This window comes from Bos taurus, chromosome 1 (assembly GCF_002263795.3).
Source record: "Bos taurus isolate L1 Dominette 01449 registration number 42190680 breed Hereford chromosome 1, ARS-UCD2.0, whole genome shotgun sequence".
Classification (NCBI taxonomy): Eukaryota; Metazoa; Chordata; class Mammalia; order Artiodactyla; family Bovidae; genus Bos; species Bos taurus.
The window spans coordinates 139,986,482-140,006,587 of record NC_037328.1 but is presented as its reverse complement, the minus strand read 5'-3'; the positions used below and the strand labels follow the sequence as shown (position 1 = coordinate 140,006,587).

The following is a 20,106-nucleotide window of genomic DNA, read 5'->3' as shown; positions in this document are numbered from 1 at the left end:
AAAGGAAAGAAGCTGACTGGCCCACAGCAGTACCCTGTGCTGCCCCCAAGCATCTCAGGATGAAGACGAGATGCAGCTTCCACATCAGGGTCTCACATGGCAAAGCCCAAACCACACCAGACTTGGGGGCTGGAGGAGCCTGGCTCTCAATTCAGAGGAGTGTCCTCTGCATGTGACAGCCCTCTCCTTCCTGCCTACCCTTTGGGTGTGGGAAACAATTTATCTGTGAGGTTTGCAGGGGAAGAGATGGGGCTTGAGAGAACCCACAGCTTCTCCCATTTGCAGGATGTGCTAAATAGTCTTAACAGGTGGCAAATTACTACCTGAGGAGTGTAAGGAGTTGGGGGGCAAGGGGCCACCTGGCCATAGAGCCCCACATGAGTGGGGAGAGGCAGGTGAGTGGTGGAATGGCTTTCAGTAGTGGGGACATCCCCCTCAGGGCACTGAAATGTGCCTGCTGCCTAAACCTGGGTGACACGCCCAAATAGACCTGTTGCCCTCCCCCTTCAAGTTCTTCTGCATGAGTCACAACTCCCCAAGGAGCCCTCTGATTCTTTGACTCTCCAGGATCCAGGGCTCTAACCCCATGGTAAGAAGAAAATATATTGCCCATCACCAGTCAGTGGTTAGAACTCTCCAAACTAGACAGGCACAGCTGAGCACACATCTCCCATTCTCAGCAGGAAAACTGCTCACAGAAAGCACCGTGTTTCAGCTCTGACTCTTGGAGGGAGAGGAAAATAGGCATCTAGCTTGCAGTCACTTCTAACAGCAGTAACTTTCCAAGTTAATGTAAAAGGGGAGACAGAGGCAGACACTTTAATCACGCATCTTAACTCCATTTTATTACAACATCAAGGAAAATAATTAGTTGCAGGAGGAATGATCCTAGAGATAAACAGAGATTAAGCTGCTCACAATTGCATTGTCTACACCTTCCTACAAGGGTATAAATATCACGGGTCTCTGTGCATGCATTGCGGGACTGCGGTGCACATGGGTATCATGTGATGAGGACTTCTCTTGAGGGCGCTGTTCCTTTTTAATTTCTTGATGGATGATGGCTGTAGGTGGTGTCTCCTGGCAGACTAGGAAGGGACTCTCCCGCTAGGACTGGGACCCGGCCTTTTTCTTCTGGAATTTTCTGAACTGAGACTGGATGGCCACCGCTGCTCGTTCTGTCTCTGGCGCGTCCATGTCGATGTCGAATTCCTCTTGAACCTTCTTCTGCCCATCTGGAGCAAGAAAAATACAGACAGAAGGTGATCACTGAGCAGTGAGCAGGAAGACAGCGGCTCTGGATCAAGCCAGGCTCCAGGCGCCACGTAGCACCTCCCCCAGCACAAGACCTAATTTGCAAAGTACAAGCCAGTGGAGCATGTCCTGGGCTTCCTTGGAGCTCAGAAGCAGCCATCTTCTGACTCTCTAGTCCTACCCCTGCCAGGGAGGAATGAGGAAAGTCAGAAACACAGTCTCAGCGTCGTGGATACTTTCTGTACCAGTCTCTGTTCCTTGGGGCCCCATTTAACATCGGGATTAACATATAGACTACTATATATAAAATAGGGTTTCCCTGGTAGCTCAGTTGGTAAAGACTTCACCAGCAATACAGGAGACCCGCGTTTGATCCCTGGACCTGGAAGACTCCCTGGAGAAGGAAATGGCAACCCACTCCAGTATTCTTGCCTGGAAAATCCCATGAACAGAGAAGCCTGGCGGGCTACAGTCCATGGGGTCTCAAGAGTCGAGGACAACTTAGTGACCAAATCACCATATATAAAGTAAGTGACAAGGACCTACTATATAGCACAGGGAACTCTACTGAACATCTTGCAATAACCTATAATGGAAAAGGATCTGAAAAAGAATATGCATATACGTGTATGTGTTTGTACTTGGCTGTACACCGAAACAAGCACAGCATTGTAAGTTAACTGTACTTCAATTAAAAAAACTTAAAACACTAACAGTGCTATTATTTTCCTCTGCTTTCTCATGTAGATACAATTTTTTTCTTTTTTTATATTTTTACTGATTTGTATTTATTTTTTATCTTTGGTTATATTTATTTCTAATTGGTTGCTAATTGCTTTACAATATTGGTTTGATTTCTGTCATGTATCAACATGAATTAGCCATAGGTGTACATATGTTCCCCTCCTTCTTGAACCTCCTGAGATACAGTAATGGCACCCCACTCCAGTGTTCTTGCCTGGAGAATCCCAAGGACGGAGGAGCCTGGTGGGCGGCCGCCTATGGGGTCGCACAGAGTCGGACACGACTGAAGCGACTTAGCAACACAGCTAATGGACCCAGTGGTAGCTTTTGCTCAGAACAGCTCCAACTAACAGAGGCACTGAGCTTTTACGCACACACATGTGAGATTTACTGACTGAATGAGGGCTTCTGTTTCTACCATTGTCACGGATGGATGATACCATCCAACCTTCACAATCAAGCTGGACTCCTACATCTTAACAATTTGTTTCAAAGATGTAGGCTTCGCATTTGTCTGCTGTGTCAGTGGGCTGAACTCATTCACAGTTAAGATCCTAGAATAGGATCGGTGCCACAGTGAAGTGATCGCCTATGTTGGGGCTCCCTTTGTGCTGTGTACATTTCTAGCCAAATATAAGAAAAATAAATCAACAAACCCTCTAGTCACACAAGGGAAGAATCATTAACACTCCTTCAGTTTAGTGACAGCTGATCATCAGAATCATCAAAGGCACTATTTTTTAATGGAGACATGAGGACCCACCCCAGACTCAGGCTGCCTCTTCACAGCCACAGCGGAAGCACTCCTTCAAACAAGACCAAGTTAGAGTAATCAGCATCCCTGGGCAGAGGGTCAGACAGCCCTACTTTCTAAAAAATCCTCTCGGGTGATTTCCAGATGCAGCCAGGGTTGAGATCCAGCTACTTGGCTTAAGATGAAGTAACAAATAAGGCCCTGGGGTTAACTCCTGAAAAAACTGGAGGCAGAACCCCCCACTCAGCACCTGGGCTTAGAACATCCCTGCCATCTGGGCCCACGCCTGGAGCAGAGATCAGGACAGCGTGTGGAGCACACCCAGCTTGGGGGTGGAGAGCGGGCAGCACTGGAGGCAGGACAGGATGCCCAGGGAGCACTGCCAGGGCTTTACCCCTTGACCATATCACCAACATCCTGAGTTCATCACTTAACCTGAGTGTGGTCCAGCCCTTCTCCATCTGTCTTACTTTGTGCCCTTGGATGACAGTATTCAGTCAGCATCCCCAGCACAGAGGGTCAAGGAAGCTGGGGTTACGTGCAAGTGACACAGGTTCCTTCCCTCCTGCTTACTCTGTTCTGTTTTCTCTCTTATAGATAGATAGATAATGTTAGATGACAGTTTAGATAGATGGATAGATAAATAAATAGATATGATAGATGAAACAGACATCTGTGTTCAGTCGCTCAGTCATGTCCAACTCTTTGTGACCCCGACTGTAACCTGCCAGCCTCCTCTATCCATGGAATTCTCCAGGCAAGAATACTGGAGTGGGTTGCCATTTCCTCCTGCAGGGGATCTTCCCAAACCAGGGATCAAACCTTCGTCTCTTGCATTGGCAGGAAGATTCTTTACCACTGAGCCACCTAGGAAGCCCATAGATTAGATAGATAGATAGCAATAGATAGAAAGACTAGGTAGGTAGATGAGAGAGAGAGAGACGTGTCTGGTTGCATAACTTTTCCTTTGCAGATCCTTAAGCAGGCTCCCTCAGTTTTCTCAGAGATCAAGCAGGTTGTGCCCAGAGCCCTCCAATCCCACCTCCATCTGGGAGGAGAAAATGCTGGCTTTGAAAGCCTTACTGGACTGATTGGTCCATGACCTAAATCAGTAAAATTGTTTCCCTCTGTCTCAGATTGACCACCAAGATTTTGAGCAGCCTGATGTCCACGGATTATTTGGGAGTGATATTTTTTTAACCCATGAGACCCCAGATGATACAGAGAATCGTGGGATTGTCTCTTACTGCATTGGGTAGACATCCACATTTTAATCCCCACTCCAAGTCCCTTTCTTCAGAGATTCTCTAAGGAGCAGAAACATCAGGAAGGACAGGAGTTTCCTGAGGCTCAAATTCATCCTTTAAAAACATTCACTAAGGTTATCACAGGCTTCCCAGGTGGCTCAGTGGGAAGAAGCTGCCTGCCAATGTAGGAGATGTGGATTCTATCCCTGGGTCAGGGAGATCCCCTGGAGAAGGGAATGGCTATCCACTCCAGTATTCTTTCCTGGGAAATCCCATGGATAGAGGACCCTGGTGGGCTACAGTCCACAGGGTCACAAAAGAGCTGGACTTAGCAACTAAACAAAAACAAAAATGATTATCACAAGAGCGTGTGACTGGAGCGCAAGCATCTATCAAACCAGCGCATGATGGCTCCAGCTCGTCTGTCCTCGACAGAGAGCAGAAGCAGTATCTCGTGCACCGAGAATCATCACCGGATGGTCTGGAGTTCCAGGTGCTTCTCCTCCCAGAGGAACCCTTGTATCTACTGTACCCTGATTGCAGAGGGGGAGAATGAGATCTGACTCAAAAGAAGATGGGAGATTTTCTCTTTCAGAGTTAAAATGCTGCTGCAGCCTGAAGCTTTTGAGCAGCCTGGTTCGTCTTTTTCCTCTTACAATAATGGAAGAAAACAGCAATATTATTTTTTGACACATGATGAATGAAGATGTGGAAAATTATGTATATTTAGGGAATATGTAATGAGACAGTAAGGACGGGTCATAAAAATGGATTTTGCAATTATATCTTCAACTAATATCTTCAGCCAAAGTGATTTATAGATTCCTCTGTCCTTTGAAAAATATTCCAGTGTTTAAAAAAGAAAACCACTGATGTTTCAGGAGTCTTTACTTTGTAGAGTCCAGCTTTTCTTGGAGGTCTGCCATGGTTAGTGCTTCAACTGAGCTGCCCAGGGATGTGCAAAGCAGGAGGAGGACTCAGATTGTGGTGGAAAAGAAACAATTAGAATTGGTGACACAGAGTTCAATGCAAATGATGTGAGGGCCTGGCAATGGATCCATGTCATCCTGGGAGCTAGAAAAAAAAGGAGCTCTAAGCACCCCAGACTCAGCAGGAGTGAGGGAATGATGGGGAAGGGCAACTGAGGGGCCACAGCCAGAGCCCAGTGCCCCTGGCCCTGTGGACATCTCCTCATTGATGCCAAGGCTCCCTCCCATGGCCTGGGTGATGGTAACAGTGGAGGGGTGCAGGAGGGCTATATGAAACCTCCCTTTGCCATCACTCCAGGGCAGAAGAGAGATGCCGACCAGCAGCATCAGCTGAAACCCAAAGGTAGGACCTTGGCCTTGCCTGCGGGGGACAGGAAGGGCCCTGGGGGGAGTGGGTTCCCTCCAGGGCACACCCTATCCACTCCCCCCGTATTACTACTCTTCCTGGGGCTATTTCTGTCTTATTCTACTCCCTGCTCTACTTCTCGTTTGGTGGTCCATCACCCCATCTGAGCTCCATAAGGGCGGGGACTTCATCCATCTTGCTTCAGCGGCTCACACAGGGCCCAGCACATAGCAGACGTTCCACAAGTAACTAATGGTTGATTGCAAGTGAGTCCATTGATTGATAAGCCAGGCAGCTGTCCAGTGCAGGCCTTTCATTTCCATGCGGCAGGGAGTCCTCATCCGCCTCTTCCACCCCAGGGCTCTTTAAGGAGGGGTCTGGGCAGCAGGGCAAACAAAGCCTCTGTGGGGCACTGACCCCAGAAGCATGGTGAAAAAGAGGCAAGGTTTCTCTCCCGAATGGAAAATGTGCCAGAACAGTGCCTGTTCCTAACACCAGTCCAGAGGAATAATGAAAGGAGGTCTCAGGCAGGCAGACAGCACCTCCAGCCTGCTGTGGGGTTGGGCTGACCCTCTCGCAGCCCTCAGACCCTCCCACCTCTGATAAAGCTGCCAGCAGAAGCAGGGATATAGGTCCAGATAAGGGTGGATTGGGGGTGTCTCTGCCTGCTCTGGGACCCTCAGGAAGGTTCCTAGCTTCTCTGGGTCTCAGTTTGCTCATCTCAAAAATGGAGAGGTAAAACTGCTTTTTAAAGAGCCTGCCCTGGGAATTCAGTGTGGCCTAGTGGTTAGGACTCCCAGCCTTCACTGCTGTGGCCCGGGTTCCATCCCTGGTCCGGGGACCGATATCGTGCAAGCCATGTGGTGTGGCTAAAAAAAATAAAAATAAATTAAAAACTCCAAGCCTGCTCCACCTAGTTACGAGTGTCATGAGCAAATTCAAGGCTGTGGTGTAAATTAAACTGAGACCCATTGGTGTGGGGCAGGACTTGCTAAGTCAGCAGAGGATGCAGGCAGTCACATGGTTCTCTGCCTGGCCATCTGCTCAGTGGTGAGACTCACGGATGTTTGGGCCCCAACGCAAAGAGGGAGGGACTGCTTTCCTGAAGGGCCAGCCACGTGACCACCAAACACAGCCAGGCCGGAGCCCCAGGGCATCAGGCCCCACCCAGTCTTTGGGGTGGCAGGTGGCATTTGCTGGGCTTGTGTTGGGATGGTCCTCACTCAGCAGGGCAAGGCGCAGAGAGTCCTCCACCTAAAGATGACTTCTGGGTCCTGCGAATACACACCCGGAACAGTACAAGAGAAAGGTGCCACCAGGCCCCACAGCTGGGAGGCCCTGAGGGCATCAGGCTCTGCACACCTCTCCACCAGAAGGGACAGTAGATTCTGGCAAGCCACGCAGGGGACCGACACCACCCTCATTTCCAGACCTCCCTGCAGCCACCCTTCCTCCCGTGTCCTCCGTCCGCTGCCGCTCCATGAAGACCATCTGCCGCTCACATCTGCACTGGGTGGGCTGCACCTGGCATTTTTATTTAGAGTCCCGCTGCCTGGAGTGGACAACACACATCCCACCTGGCTACTGACAGTAGATTTTGAGCCTGGGCAGGCAGTATTTCACCAGAGCACCATGTAAACTGCCCAGGACTGTGCAGTTCTTATCATTTGTTTCTCTCTGGGGTCCTAGAATTTTAGTATTTTTGTGTATCCTCCAGGAAGGAGTTCTGAACCTGAATAGGAGAACGGTCGACAGATGATTCATTCCAGTCCACTCGTTTGATAAAAAAAGATATTGATTGCCAGCTCCCCTGGAGCATGAGAGAAAAACCACCTTCTTGACTGTGGAGCTCAAGAGAAGTGAGCAGGACTCCCCACGAGCCCTTCAGACTTCACCCAAGTGAAGTGGGTCCGTTACCTGGAGCACCGGGTCTCAGAGACACGAGCAAGTCTGAGGAGGTGAGGCTCACAGTCTATCAGCCAAGGCAGCGGCAGTCTCAACTACAGTATCTAACTATCTGTGTCATCCATCTGTCTGTGTTCCCATCCATCTTCTCTCTTAGAATGAAAGGCACAGCTGTAAAACCATCCCAAACAATTATAGTCTTTTCCCCAGGCAGAAACATCATCAACCAACCAAGGCACAACTCAGAGCACTGTTGATGGCCCCAGCCTGATGAAGAACCAATGCTCCCTGTGGCTCAGACTTCTTCCGTGACCTCCCCACCAGGAAGGAACCTCATTCTATTCAGATTTACACTTTGCATGGCTCTAGACTATTCCTGGTGGCTCAGTAGTCAAGAATCCGCCTGCCATTGCAGGAGACATGGGTTTGATCCTTGGGTCAGGAAGATCTTCTAGAGGAGGAAATGGCAACGCACTCCAGTATTTTTGCCTGGAAAATGCCATGGACAGAAGAGCCTGGCAAGCTACAGACCATGGGGTGGCAAAGACTAGGACATGACTTAGCGACTGAAGCAAATAACAAGGTGTTTCTTACAATCTTTTCCTGAAATACAGCCTTCTCCTTGCAGAAACTGAGACAGGGAATGACCCTGCTGTTTTACATTTTATTACACCATCAGAGAATTGTTGAGGGAGCCCTTCTTGAAGATGCCGTTGTAATAAGAACCAATCTTCACCAAGCATTACATGGATTCTCCCTCATAGACATAAGCGGATTTTCTTTTATAGATCATTTGATGGCAAATAGAAAATCGAGAATCATAAACATAAAAGGAAGGAACTGTTACCAGGTGAAGACAATCCCAAATAGCTACTACAAGCCTCTGATACGGTCATGAAAATCCAGCGAATAGGAAAACAGTTTGAGAGACAAAAATTCCCTTTGAGTGAATTCATCCTGATAAAACACAGATCAGCCCTACACCCATAGAAGTTTCTTGGTGAGCAGCCGTATCAACCTGTAGTAGTGTGTTAGTCGCTCAGTCGTGTCTGACTTTGCAACTCCATGGACTGTAGCTGGCCGGGCTTCCTCTGTCCATGGGATTCTCCAGGCAAGAATACTGGAGTGGGTTACCATTTCCTCTTCCAAGGGATCTTTCCAACCCAGGGATGGAACCCGAGGTTCCTGTGTCTCCTGTATTGCAAATGGATTCTTTACCTGCTGAGCCCTTTTAACTGCATCACCTCTCTAAAGGGCCTGTATCCAAATACAACCACATTCTGAGGGATGGTGTGGTGGGGGGCTGGGGGTACAGGGCTTCAGCATCCGAATTTGAGGTCAGACACAATTCAACACGTAACAGCACCTGATTTAACTTTGGGGCTCTCTACGTTTTATTATTTCTTCTGTTACCTATCAATGGGTTTCCCAGGTGGTGCTAGGGCTAAAGAATCTGCCTGCCAATGCAAGAGGTATAAGAGATGTGGGTTTGATCTCTGGGTCAGGAAGATCCCCTGGAGGAGGCCATGGCAACCCACTCCAGTATTCTTGCCTGGAGAATCCCATGGACAGAGGAGCCTGCGGGGCTACAGTGCATGGATCAAACAGAGCTGGACGTGACTGAGGCAACTTAGCATGTACCTGTCAATAACTACTTAATTTTTTAATGAAACTATTTATTTTGCATTGGGGTATAACCAGTTAACAAACAAATGTTGACAGTTTCAGGTGAACAGCAAAGGGACCCAGCCATACATACACGTGTCCTTTCTCCCCCAAACGCCTCTCCCATCCAGTGCTAGGTTTTAAAGTAGCTTCATGTTGTATGCATTGTCTGGCTTCTTTGGCCAGTTATGAGAGCTGCAGGAAACGTTCATGGTCCTCACTTTACAAAGGCTCAGAGACCATAACCTGCCTCACTGGAGACCACCCGGTGAGTGCTGGCCATGGGCTGATTCAGAATCCAGGTCTTGCTCCAAATCTTCTTTTTATTCCCCCGTGTCTTGTTACCTTGAGTTCCCTAGACTGAGACCAAGATGATAGCCTGCTGTATGGACCAGTTACTATTGCCCAGGGAGGAAAAAGAAGTCTCAAATAGTCCAAGTCTAAATACATGGTTGGGTCTACCAGTTCAGAAAATCTGTCTGTTTACCAGGCAGTCCAGGAGAATTCATATACCAAATTCAGTCATTTGATAAATGGCCCAGAAGGCCTCCTGCGGGCCTGTCACTGTTCTAGGGGCTGGGAGAGAACAGAGGACAAAACCCTGCTCTTCTGGGGAAACAGAAAATAAAAAGGTAAGTGTATAGATAAGCAATAGAATTTCAGAAATTCCTCAAATAAAACAGGGTGCTGAGTGGGAGAGGGAATGTGAATGCTTTAATGTGCCTAGTGGGCCTCTGGGTAGGGTCTCCCAGGTGGCTCAGTGGTAAAGAACCCGCCTGCCAATGCAGGAGACAGGAGACTCAGGTTCGGTCCCTGGGTCAGGAAGATCCCCTGGAGTAAGCGCAACCCACTCCAGTGTTCTTGCCTGGGAAATCCTATGTACAGAGGAGCCTGGTGTGCTACAGTACATGGGGTGACAAAGAGTCAGACACGACTGAAACAACTCAGCAGCAACAAAGGCCTCTGGGAAGCGGACAGGGGAGGCCATCCCCAAAGCTAGCCTCACACTCACTTGCCCAGACAAAAGGGGTGACAAATACACTTTTTGAAAAATTATTCTTCACTGGTTGAAAAAGTATTCTTCATCCGCCCAGTCCCCATCCAAGTGGCAGACTTCACTCGATTAGCATGAGTTCTTTCAAAATTAAAAAACACACAGTCATCCAGGGCAAAACAGAGCTATTCAGGGATCCTGCAACAGCTCCGGGTGTGATTTTAAAAGTTTGAAATTCAGCCTCATTCCAAAATATATGAACCCCCACGCTTGATCAGAAGAGCTCTTATATTTGTTTCTGAGTTTATGATGATGCAAAGTCATTGCCTAGAGATACTGGCAGTAATTCATGAGCACAGGGGCTTGTGTATACACACACACATACACACACACACACAGATGTAAAGTCTTTCGTTTACACATTTATAACCCTCCATATTTTTGGATTTATTTTATAGAAACAAATTACCTCCTAAGGCCTAATCCCCTAGATCAGAAATTTGCACATAAGCAGTAAATTGGGATATAATTGTCCTGAGTGGGAGTTTGCCTTGATTAGGAGGCAAAGCACAGAGTGTACTATAAAAGAACCTAAATTTTAGTACACCATCAAGAAATAACAGTCATTTAACTTAAGTATGCCTTGCAAATGGGGTATTTTAATGCCAAGTTTCTTAGAATGTCCTACCTTCTTTCAAAGTGTAATGTTAACTGGGAAAGAATTAACATCTGTCAGTTGGGCTTCCCTTGATACACAGAGACTGTACTTGGGCTCCGGAGGCCTCTGAACTGGCCACTGACCCTCTCCAGCACCAGGGTTACAGAGTGACCCAGGACAGCTAAGGTGTCTTCCTTCATCAGGACCAAAACCCAGCCTTCCAGGCAGGGAAAACAGAGCCACACATAAGAAAAGCAAGAATTGGGATTTTTATCCCTTAAGCCTCAAATTGGATCAAAATACACCCAGAGAACAAGGCAGCTAGTGTTAGAGAAAAGGTCAGCTCCTCCCGAGGAAAAAAAATAGTAATAAAAATAAATTAGTATACCTAGTTCATCACAATGCTGGCACAAAGCATCCTATGAAACGCTAATAAAAACAAAGACAACACGTTCTTCTAAAAGCTGGAAATGAGCACGAAGAGGACCCAGCTTCCTCAGCCAGTTGTTCCCAAGTTAAAACAGAGTCTCCCTTGCTGGGCAGCAGAGTGGAATGCGGCAAGCCAGCTCCGAGCTTCAGGCCATTTCTTGCTTCTGCCTGCTGGCTCGGGATTTATTGAACAGGGGCTGCTGGCGCGGAGAATTGCAATTTTCCAGGTCTCTGCTAAGCGGCAGAGATTAATGAGCAGGGTCAGGCATTAGTGGCAGCAGGCAAGGGGGGCACTTTCTGCATTCACCATGTTCCCTCTTGCATCAGATGAAAACACGGTTCTCATTTCTCCTAACTTTTCCGTTATCAAGTCAGCACGCTTCTGGTCCTTACAGCTTTTTGCAAGAGAAAGAAATTCTATTTTGCCCTAAAATCGAGGCATTTTGAATCCCACAGTCTCCAATGCTCACCTCAGGCTTTGGTGGATGCAAAGCTCCCCCCACTCCCTCCTTTCTCTCGATCTCATTATCTAATTTCTCTGACCCCTACCTGGATGCACCTTGCTCAGATAAGATTACTCCCAAGCTGTGGCATTTAGGTAATCAAATAAGTGCACATCTGTGGGACTCAATGGAAAAGAATAAGCACTGGTGAGATCAAAAATTTCCCCAAACTCATTAAGTCTAGGAAGAGAAAAACAAAACAAAACAAAACAAAATGATATAAATATTGTTGAAAACAGTTTTTCTATTGGAAAGGCAAACTCAGTTCCTATTTGCATTAGTCTGCTTAGGGCTGCCACAACAAACTACCACAGTCAGTGTGGCTTAAATGGCAGACATTTAATTGTTCCCACTCCTGGAGGCTGGAAGTCCAAGGTCAAGGTGTCCACAGGCTTGGGTCCTCCGAGCTGTCTGCCTGGCACGCAGATGGCCGTCTTCTCCCCAGGTCTTCAAGCGCTCATCCCTCTGTGTATCTGTGTCCTGATTTCCTCTTATAAGGACAGCAGACATCTTGGATGAAGGCCCACCCTGATGACCTCATTTTACCTTAATTACCTCTTTAAAGGCCATATTTCTAAATATAGTCACATACTGAAGCACCAGGGCTTAGGGCTTCAACAGAGGCATTTGAGGAGGACACATAATTCAGCCTGTGACACTGGCCAGAATGCCTACATTTCCTAGCATAAAAATAAAGAAAGCCCGATGAGTTACGATGAGAAACGGCTTCACTAAAGAAGCCTCAAATCCCAACTGACTCTGTGTGGTCAGATTTGCCTTTCTGGGATTCGCATCCTCCCCTGTGTTTGAAACAGGGATAATAATAAATGGAGGCTTGTTTCTCTCACAAGATATTTGCCAGAGTGTACCTGGCTGCTTCATAATTTGAAAGACAAATGCAGGGTTATTCCCCGGTGGTAATAGATGGGGGCCTGCGGACTGGCTCCCCCAGCACCCCTCCTGCCACCTCTTCCCTCCACCACAGGTGTCCTGGGAGTAGAATTCTGCTGCCCAGGTGTTGTTGTTGTTTAGTCACTAAGTCTAGGTGTGCACGCATGAGTGTGCAGGCATGCATGCGTGTGTGCTCAGTCGTGTCTGACTCTTTGCAACCTCATAGACTGTAGCCCACCAGGCTTCTCTGTCCATGGAATTTTCCAGGCAAGAATACTGGAGTGGGTTGCCATTTCCTACTCCAGGGAATCTTCCCGACCCAGGGATCAAACCCACGTCTCCTGCACTGACAGGCAGATTCTTACCATTGTGCCAAGTGGTAAGCCCTAAGTCCAGGTGTAAGGCCAGTCAAACAGGTGCAGTGTGGTAGGATCTGAGAAAACAGAGGTGAGCACCAGAGGAAGCAACCAAATATGGCAAGACCCCCCTCCTCAGGCACAGAAGTAGAAACACCTAATAGGGCTTCCCAAGGCAGCCAGCAGACAGCCCCTGTCCTGTGCCTGGACCCACAGACCAGGCAACAGCAACAGTTCTTGGAAGACCTTCTGCTGGAAGAACTTGCTGTGTGGCTGCGCGTTTCCGTGTGCATTGTCCCTGGCTATGAATGGCCAGAACTGGTTTCCCTGCCTCACAGAATTTCTGTAATACATGGATAACCTATAATAAACCCATTTCAGCTGAATCTTGCAAGAGTGGTGTCTGTGATCCGTGCTGCTATCTCCTGCAGGCATGCCTAGCTTATGTGGGGCTATGGGAGGAGAGGAGTGTTAGGTAATGAAAGAGATGATCCTGTGTGTCTAGGGATCAGACAGCAGACTTCCATTTCATTTGCATAGAAGATTCTTTAGTATGCACTAGAGAACAACTTGAATGGAAGTAGTAAGTAAGAAACCTCTGGGATACGTGGATAACAACACATCAAATGTTCCTTTCCTCTTCAGAGCACACGGAAAGAATGAAAATTCCTTCCCAGGGATTAACACCTAACTTCCTTAACAGCGAACCACTCAGAAAAGCCACCATTTGCCTTCCGTCACACTCTGAAGACTTTGAACTGACTGGGAAGATGGAGAACAAAAGAGTCATCTGACACCTTAGACCTCCTCTCCATTCAAGCCAGCCGCATAGGTAAGGGCTCAAGAAACTCCATCAGCAGAAATGTGTTGTGGCCAAGTCTATTTCTTGCCTCTGTTTACCCCCCTTTTCTTAGTTATAAAACCCCTGACTTGGGGCTGAGCACATGGCTACCCAGAACAAGGTTTCCATGCTCCTTGAAATTGGGTGACCTAGGTTCTGGTCAGTACCATATGGGAGAAAGAAATCTCATTAAAAGAAAGCTAACCTGGGAATTCCATAGCAGTCCAGTTGCTAGGACTCAGCACTTTCACTGCTAGGCCCAGGTTTGACCCTTGCTGAGGGAACTAAAATCCTAAGTAGCAGGGCCAAAAAAAAAAGAGAAAGAAAGAAAGGAAGAAAGGAAAGAAGCTAACCCTTGGCCCTTTTTACTTACTGCTATCTGCTTTCTATTAGCTGGAATGCAGATGCAATGGCTGGTGCTCAGGCAGCCATTCTGGAGCATAAGCCTTACGCCAAGGATGACAAAGCAGTAATACAGATACTTAATGCACCTTGAAATCATCTCGATTGTTATCAACTACCTATCTTCAGACTCCTTTTATACGAGTGAGGAATAGGCATTATAGTTTAAGCTGTTGCTATTTTAAGGGTTTCAACTTCTTACAGATAAACCTTATCTACTTACACATACATAATAATGTGTATAGTTCATTTGAAAACATTTTGTTTCAAGCTGATAATAAAAATTCAAATATACATCCCTGTGCATAGTTTGGTTTCACTTAACTATATGCTTGTTTTTTGGATATACACATCTGTTCAATTTCTGATATGGATGGCCATTTCTTTATAACACTTAATACTTTTAAAACCTCAGGTTTTGTTTCTACAGAAATATTGCCTGCATATGTGGCAACCTTTGCCAACCATCACTCTCAGGTGTCCCTGATTCATTTATTATTTTTCTCCTCCTGGGGCATCAGCTTCCTCCTTCCACTCCCTAAAACTTAGGAAATTAACCTGAGTAAGGTGCAGCTTCTAGGAATGCATTTTCCCACCAGGGTTTAGCTCACTCCTTCCTTTCTACTCCAGGCTCATTTTTTTTTTATTCTTTTCAGAGTTTTGGAAAAATTTGAGTGCTTTCCTTTCTTTTATGTTACCTGGTTTTACCATTTCAGAAGGGAAGAATTTCCTCAGGCTCTTTTCCCCCAGCTTTTAAACTTCAAAATATTAGTTTTAAAGGATTAAACTCTGAAAATTTCACCATGATGGAGAATTCCCTAAAGTTCCCCAGTTTAAAATAGAAAAGTCAGATACAATCATAATCACAGTACATGTTCAAGTAGCCTCAAAGTATTAGTTCATCTAATATTTAAAAGCAGAGACATCACTTTGCTGACAAAGGTCCATATAGTGAGAGCTACGGTTTTCCCAGTATTCATCTATGGGTGTGAGAGCTGGACCATAAAGAAGGCTAAGCACCAAAGAATTAATGCTTGGAATTGTGTTGCTGGAGAAGACTCTTGAGAGTCCCCTGGACAGCAAGGAAATCAAACCAGTCAATACTAAAGGAAATCAACCCTGAATACTCATTGGAAGGATTGATGCTGATGCTGAAGGTCCAATACTTCAGCCACCTAATGTGAACAGCCAACTCACTGGAAAAGACCCTGATGCTGGGAAAGACTGAGGGCAAGAGGAGAAGGGGACAACAGAGAGTGATGAATAGAAGGCATCACCGACTCAAAGGACATGAGTTGGAGCAAACTCTGGAAGATGATGTAGGACAGGGACGCCTGGTGTGCTGCAGTCCCTGGGGTCACCAAGATTCAGACATGTCTTAGTGACTGAAAAACAACAATATTAAAAACCTCACTTGAGCCCATTGAGTATCTAACGTCCATTGCCCCATCATTCTAGACAGTTTAACTTTAAAAGGGAAAGGAAGGCATTAAGGCAGATGGAATGCATTCCACTCTGTGCAGGAGGAAGAAGACTGAACAGGAGAAAGGCCAAGGCAAGCCTTAGGGCTCTCATGGAATTAGGCAAGCTTTATGAAAAATGTGGAGAGCAAACAGCAACGTCAGTTGAAAAATCATCACTCAAAAAAAAAAAAAAAGAAAAGAAAAATCATCACTCAGATGCCAGAAAGGACAGAAGCTATTTCCAGGCTTTGGGACTTTGGTTCTCCTCCCCTCCCCTTTGCCCTCTGTGCCAGGCACTGGCTGATTAGAGATGCCTTTCTCCAGCCGTGTGCCGGGCGTGTCTGCGTCCTTCCTGGAGCTCCGCCAGCAGCTGAGCCAGGGGCTGTGTTGTCTCCCCAGGAACATCCCACTTGGGCTCTTCAGCCCTGCACCTCTAATCCAGGTGGACAGGTGTTTTCCCAGGCAGATTTTCAGGGATTACAAGCTTTCTTAGATGCAAGAGAGTATTGGACAGATGCGTCCACTGTGTATTCAGAATTTGGGTACAAAGTTTTGAAAGGGGGGGGTCTGTGAAGCCAAACCAGAACCTGGATCCTGATGGGTCCAGCTACAGTTGGACTGACATATGCCCGTTCCTGCTCACCATCTCAAACCTGAGTTGCGATCAGCCTTGATTTCCCCATCTGGTCATGCGTCTTGTGCTTCCTGAGTGTCCTAATGATAGGGACCAGCTCTTTACAGAGGTGTGTGCCTCTTTTCATAAATGTCTATTTATGTGTCATCAAAGACATGCAATCAGCTCCAGGAACTGCTGGCCCAAGGGTTTAAACTCCATGCACTCTGTCTCCTGACCCCACAGCCTCAGTCTCCCTTCCTTTCTTCCTTCCTTTCTTCCTTCTGTAGGTTTTAGGCAAAACTATATCCCTTTCATTTGCTTTTTTAAAGTGACACTATCTTGAGAGCCCACGGCCAGGGACTTGCTGATTTGTTGGAAAGAGTGGTTTTAAAGGCATGCTATTTTAAGCTTTGGGCTTTCTTATCCTCCCTACCAGGAAGATGGATTCACATATTTGTAAAAAGAGAACAAAATTCAACACCCAAGGAAGGATAAAGTGATGTGGTTTCTAGGTGAAGTAACTCAACAACATAGAGTATGTCAGATTCTCAAGGACTAGCTCTCAGTAGAGTCTGGGTTTTAATTTTAAGCATTATTTAGTAGTGATGTTCTGACAAGTAATCCCAAGAAGAAACAGAGTAAGAAGTGCTTCCCAAGTAGGTGGAAAAGTACTAAAGCTCCAGGCTCCTCTCCTCCTGGTTGAGGTGAAGAGCATCTGGGATGAATCCAGACGTGGGTTGTGCTTGGTCCCACGAGCCATCGTGAGTGTTTAACCAGGACCTTTATGCCGCACTGCGACAGGAAAGCAAAGCCTTGCACTTTCCACAGACAGACCATCTAGCCCCTCCCCCCATCCAGAAGCACAATATTTTTATTTCAAGAATTCCAAGCTAGGGCTTCCCTGGTGGCTCAGTGAGAAAGAACGTGCCTGCCAATGCAGAAGACATAGGTTCCACTGCTGGTCTGGGAAGATCCCACATGCCCCAGAGTAACGGAGTCCGTGCACCACAGCTATCAGGCCTATGCTCTAGGGCCCGGGAGCTGCGACTGCTGAGCCCACGTGCCGCAGCTACTGAAGCCCGTGAGATCTAGAGCCCGTGCTCCACAACACTGAGAAGCCCTTGCAGCACAGCTAGAGAGTAGCCCCTCTCTCTGCAACTAGAGAAAAGCCTGCAGAGTAGTGAAGATCCAGCACAGCTAAAAATTAATTAATTAATTAAAAAAAGAATGCCAAAAAGGAAATAATTTCCAATGTCAGGCAACATGATCAAAAAGCATTCAATTTTGAAATAAAAGTTTTAACAAAACGTATTTCAGAGGATCAGCACTGACCATCCCTTGAAGCATTCTAATCATCAACAGAGGTTGCAGAAACATTACTCTCTAGATCACACATGCAAGCAGTGATAATATATCCATTTTTGGTGGCAGCAGCTCAAGGGAGCATTAAATAGAGGCTGATGACAAGAAACTGATGAAGGAAACCAATTTAGATAGAATGTTAGCGGGGAAAAAAGGTCTAATGTCAGTCTGTTGGAGAACAGAAGTCCTCCCCAGAGCCATAGCATCTGACCTTTCGTTAAAGTCATTTCAAGCTGAACTGAGGACTGACACAGCAGGGACTTTTATTTTGCCAGCTGCAAATGGCCAGGGAGACCCAGCAGGCTGCTTACAGCCCAGATACCTAATTGGAAAGATTTGTTTTGTTTTGTTCACCTCTGAGATGTGTGAACAGGAAAAGACTGAACATTTTATCTGCAACTTGCTCATAATGTCTTCAGAGATCCTATGCTAGCCGTCCTGACACTAATCTGGCTCGTAATTTCAAAATTTGTTGCTGTTCACTCACTAAGTCACGCCTGACTCTTTGCTACCCGATGAACTACAGCACACCAGGGTCCCTTGTCCTTTATTATCTCCTAAAGTTTGCTCAGATTTATGTCCATTGAGTCATGATGCTATCTAACCATCTCATCCTCTGCCACTTCCTACTCCTTTTACTTCAATCTTTCCCAGCAAGAATTGGAATTTTTATTAAATGATGCCTTGCTGTCATTTAAGATGTCAAGGCCTGGATGGATAAAAAATGCAAGTGAGGGACTTCCCTGTTGGTCTAGTGGTTAAGACGTCCACCACAAGAGGCACAGGTTCGATCCCTGGTTGGGGAAGTAAGATCCCACATGCCATGTAACATGACCAAAAGAAAAAGATATTTAAAAGAAGAATGAAAATGTGAATGAGACATTTTTCCAGAAGTAGCTACAACTCAATATTCAGTTGCCATGGCACCAGAGAGGATACCGGCTGACAACCTCAGGTTCCATCATCCCAAATATGCAGGGCACCAGAAGGGAAAGGGTTACAAAGTTTCAAAAGAAAATCAGAATATTTTCTGACTGCAACAGCACGGTAACAATTTAATTTTAGGGGGTAAGGGGGGTGCTGACAGCAGCCTCTTTATGTGCACAGGTGTGCCCATTTCAACCTTAGGAGGCCACCCACCTGTCACCATGGACTAGTTGTCTACACCTGTCCTCGCCAGGAGGCCGGTCCCCGGCCAGGCAGCCTCACCATCAGCCTGAATGCACACCACAGAAACATCCAGGGAAATAACCCTCTCTTCCTGTTTGGCAGTCAGCAAGTTGGAAGTGCAGTTTGTCCAGATAAAAGGCCAAATTTTTCCGTTTTCATCCATTTTTTGGAAATAGTTACATTATCTGTTATCACAGGTTCACAGCCGGTGAGAATCCGACTCTGATTCTGTCCGTTGTACCTACTTTCCCCTCTACTGCCTCCACCAAGAAATAGCATCATTTTCTCCTTTGAACTCAAAGGCAGCATTCCCTTGATGTGAGCAGAAAGTAAAATCAAGAGAAATCAAGCGTTCTGCAGTGTTCTGGGAGAGAGAGAGGATCAGAGAGTGTCCAGATTAGAGGAAGAGTCTGAAGACACCGTTGTCCCGCAAAGAGGACACTGGAACCCCAAGAGTAAAATGATTCACCACGAGTGAACTGCCAGCAAATGGCCAAACCACAGGAAAGGGACAAGAAACTTTGGGGGTTCATCCTTCCCCCCACCCCTTGACGAAGAAGCTGAGACTCAGAAGGGTTTTCTGGGCAGACCAGACAGGTGAGGAGGCCCAGAGGCCCTGCAGTAAGAGGAATGGCTAAAATGTAAAGAACCTTCAAAGCAATCAACTAAGATGGAAAAGGGCTTCCCTTGTGGCTCAGATGATAAAGAATCTGCCTGCAATGCGGAAGACTCACCTTCGATCCCTGGGTGGGGAAGATCCCCTGGAGAAGGGAATGGTGTACCCACTCCAGTATTCTTGCCTGAAGAATCCTATGGACAGAGAAGCCTGGCAGGCTACAGTCCATGGGGTTGCAAAGAGTCAGACATGGCAAAGCTCTCCAGAGGAGGCAGTGAGGTGTCAGCACTTCCAAGGGCAGACCCAGTGAAAATTGGATACTAAACATTTCTCTATTGCTTTCAGAATTCCTAGGAAACAATTATCAAGTGTGACTACCTGCGAGGAACATCTAGGGCGCTTTTCGTGGCCAGGAAATGTATTATCATCTACAGTAGGCATCTTCATGAGCTGTTTCTAATGACCCAGCCCATTTTTAAAACTCACCATAAAAACAAGGTCTTTATGGACTGGTGGGAAATGGAATTTTGGTGAGCGCACATCAATTCAAGCTGTCAAAATGTTAATGTTTGCCTTGAAACTCTAAAACCCTGAAGCCTAAGAAAGGTTGGATGCAAGAAGCCTCGTCTCACTGCGATGAACACAATTAGCAATCACTGTGCTGTGGGAAGTGGGTCCTGCGTGTAGGATGCTTGGCTCCGAGCTGATTGTGATCCGGTGAGTCCAAAGGGAGAATGACTTCCCTCGCATCAGCACCAAAGCCATGAAAGCATCTCTCTGACATCTGAGGAGACTCTGCTCTCTAAATGAATGCCAGAGTGCAGTTCAATTTTCAATTATCTTCAGGGTCTGGGATGAGGGGAGAGTAGAGAGAGGAAACGGTGCTTTGGAAATATTGAAG

At 46.7% G+C, this 20,106-nt stretch overlaps 1 protein-coding gene across 1 annotated transcript in view; it reads right to left on the bottom strand.

Annotated features, from left to right (window-relative positions):
- Window positions 1-823: 823 nt before the first annotated feature.
- PCP4 (Purkinje cell protein 4) overlaps window positions 824-20,106 on the bottom strand; it is a 68,523-nt gene continuing 49,240 nt past the window's right edge. The window contains exon 3 of the mRNA NM_001078136.1: window positions 824-1,235. Coding sequence (NP_001071604.1) covers window positions 1,108-1,235 — 128 coding nt within the window. The 3' untranslated portion in view covers window positions 824-1,107. The remainder of the gene's footprint in view (window positions 1,236-20,106) is intronic.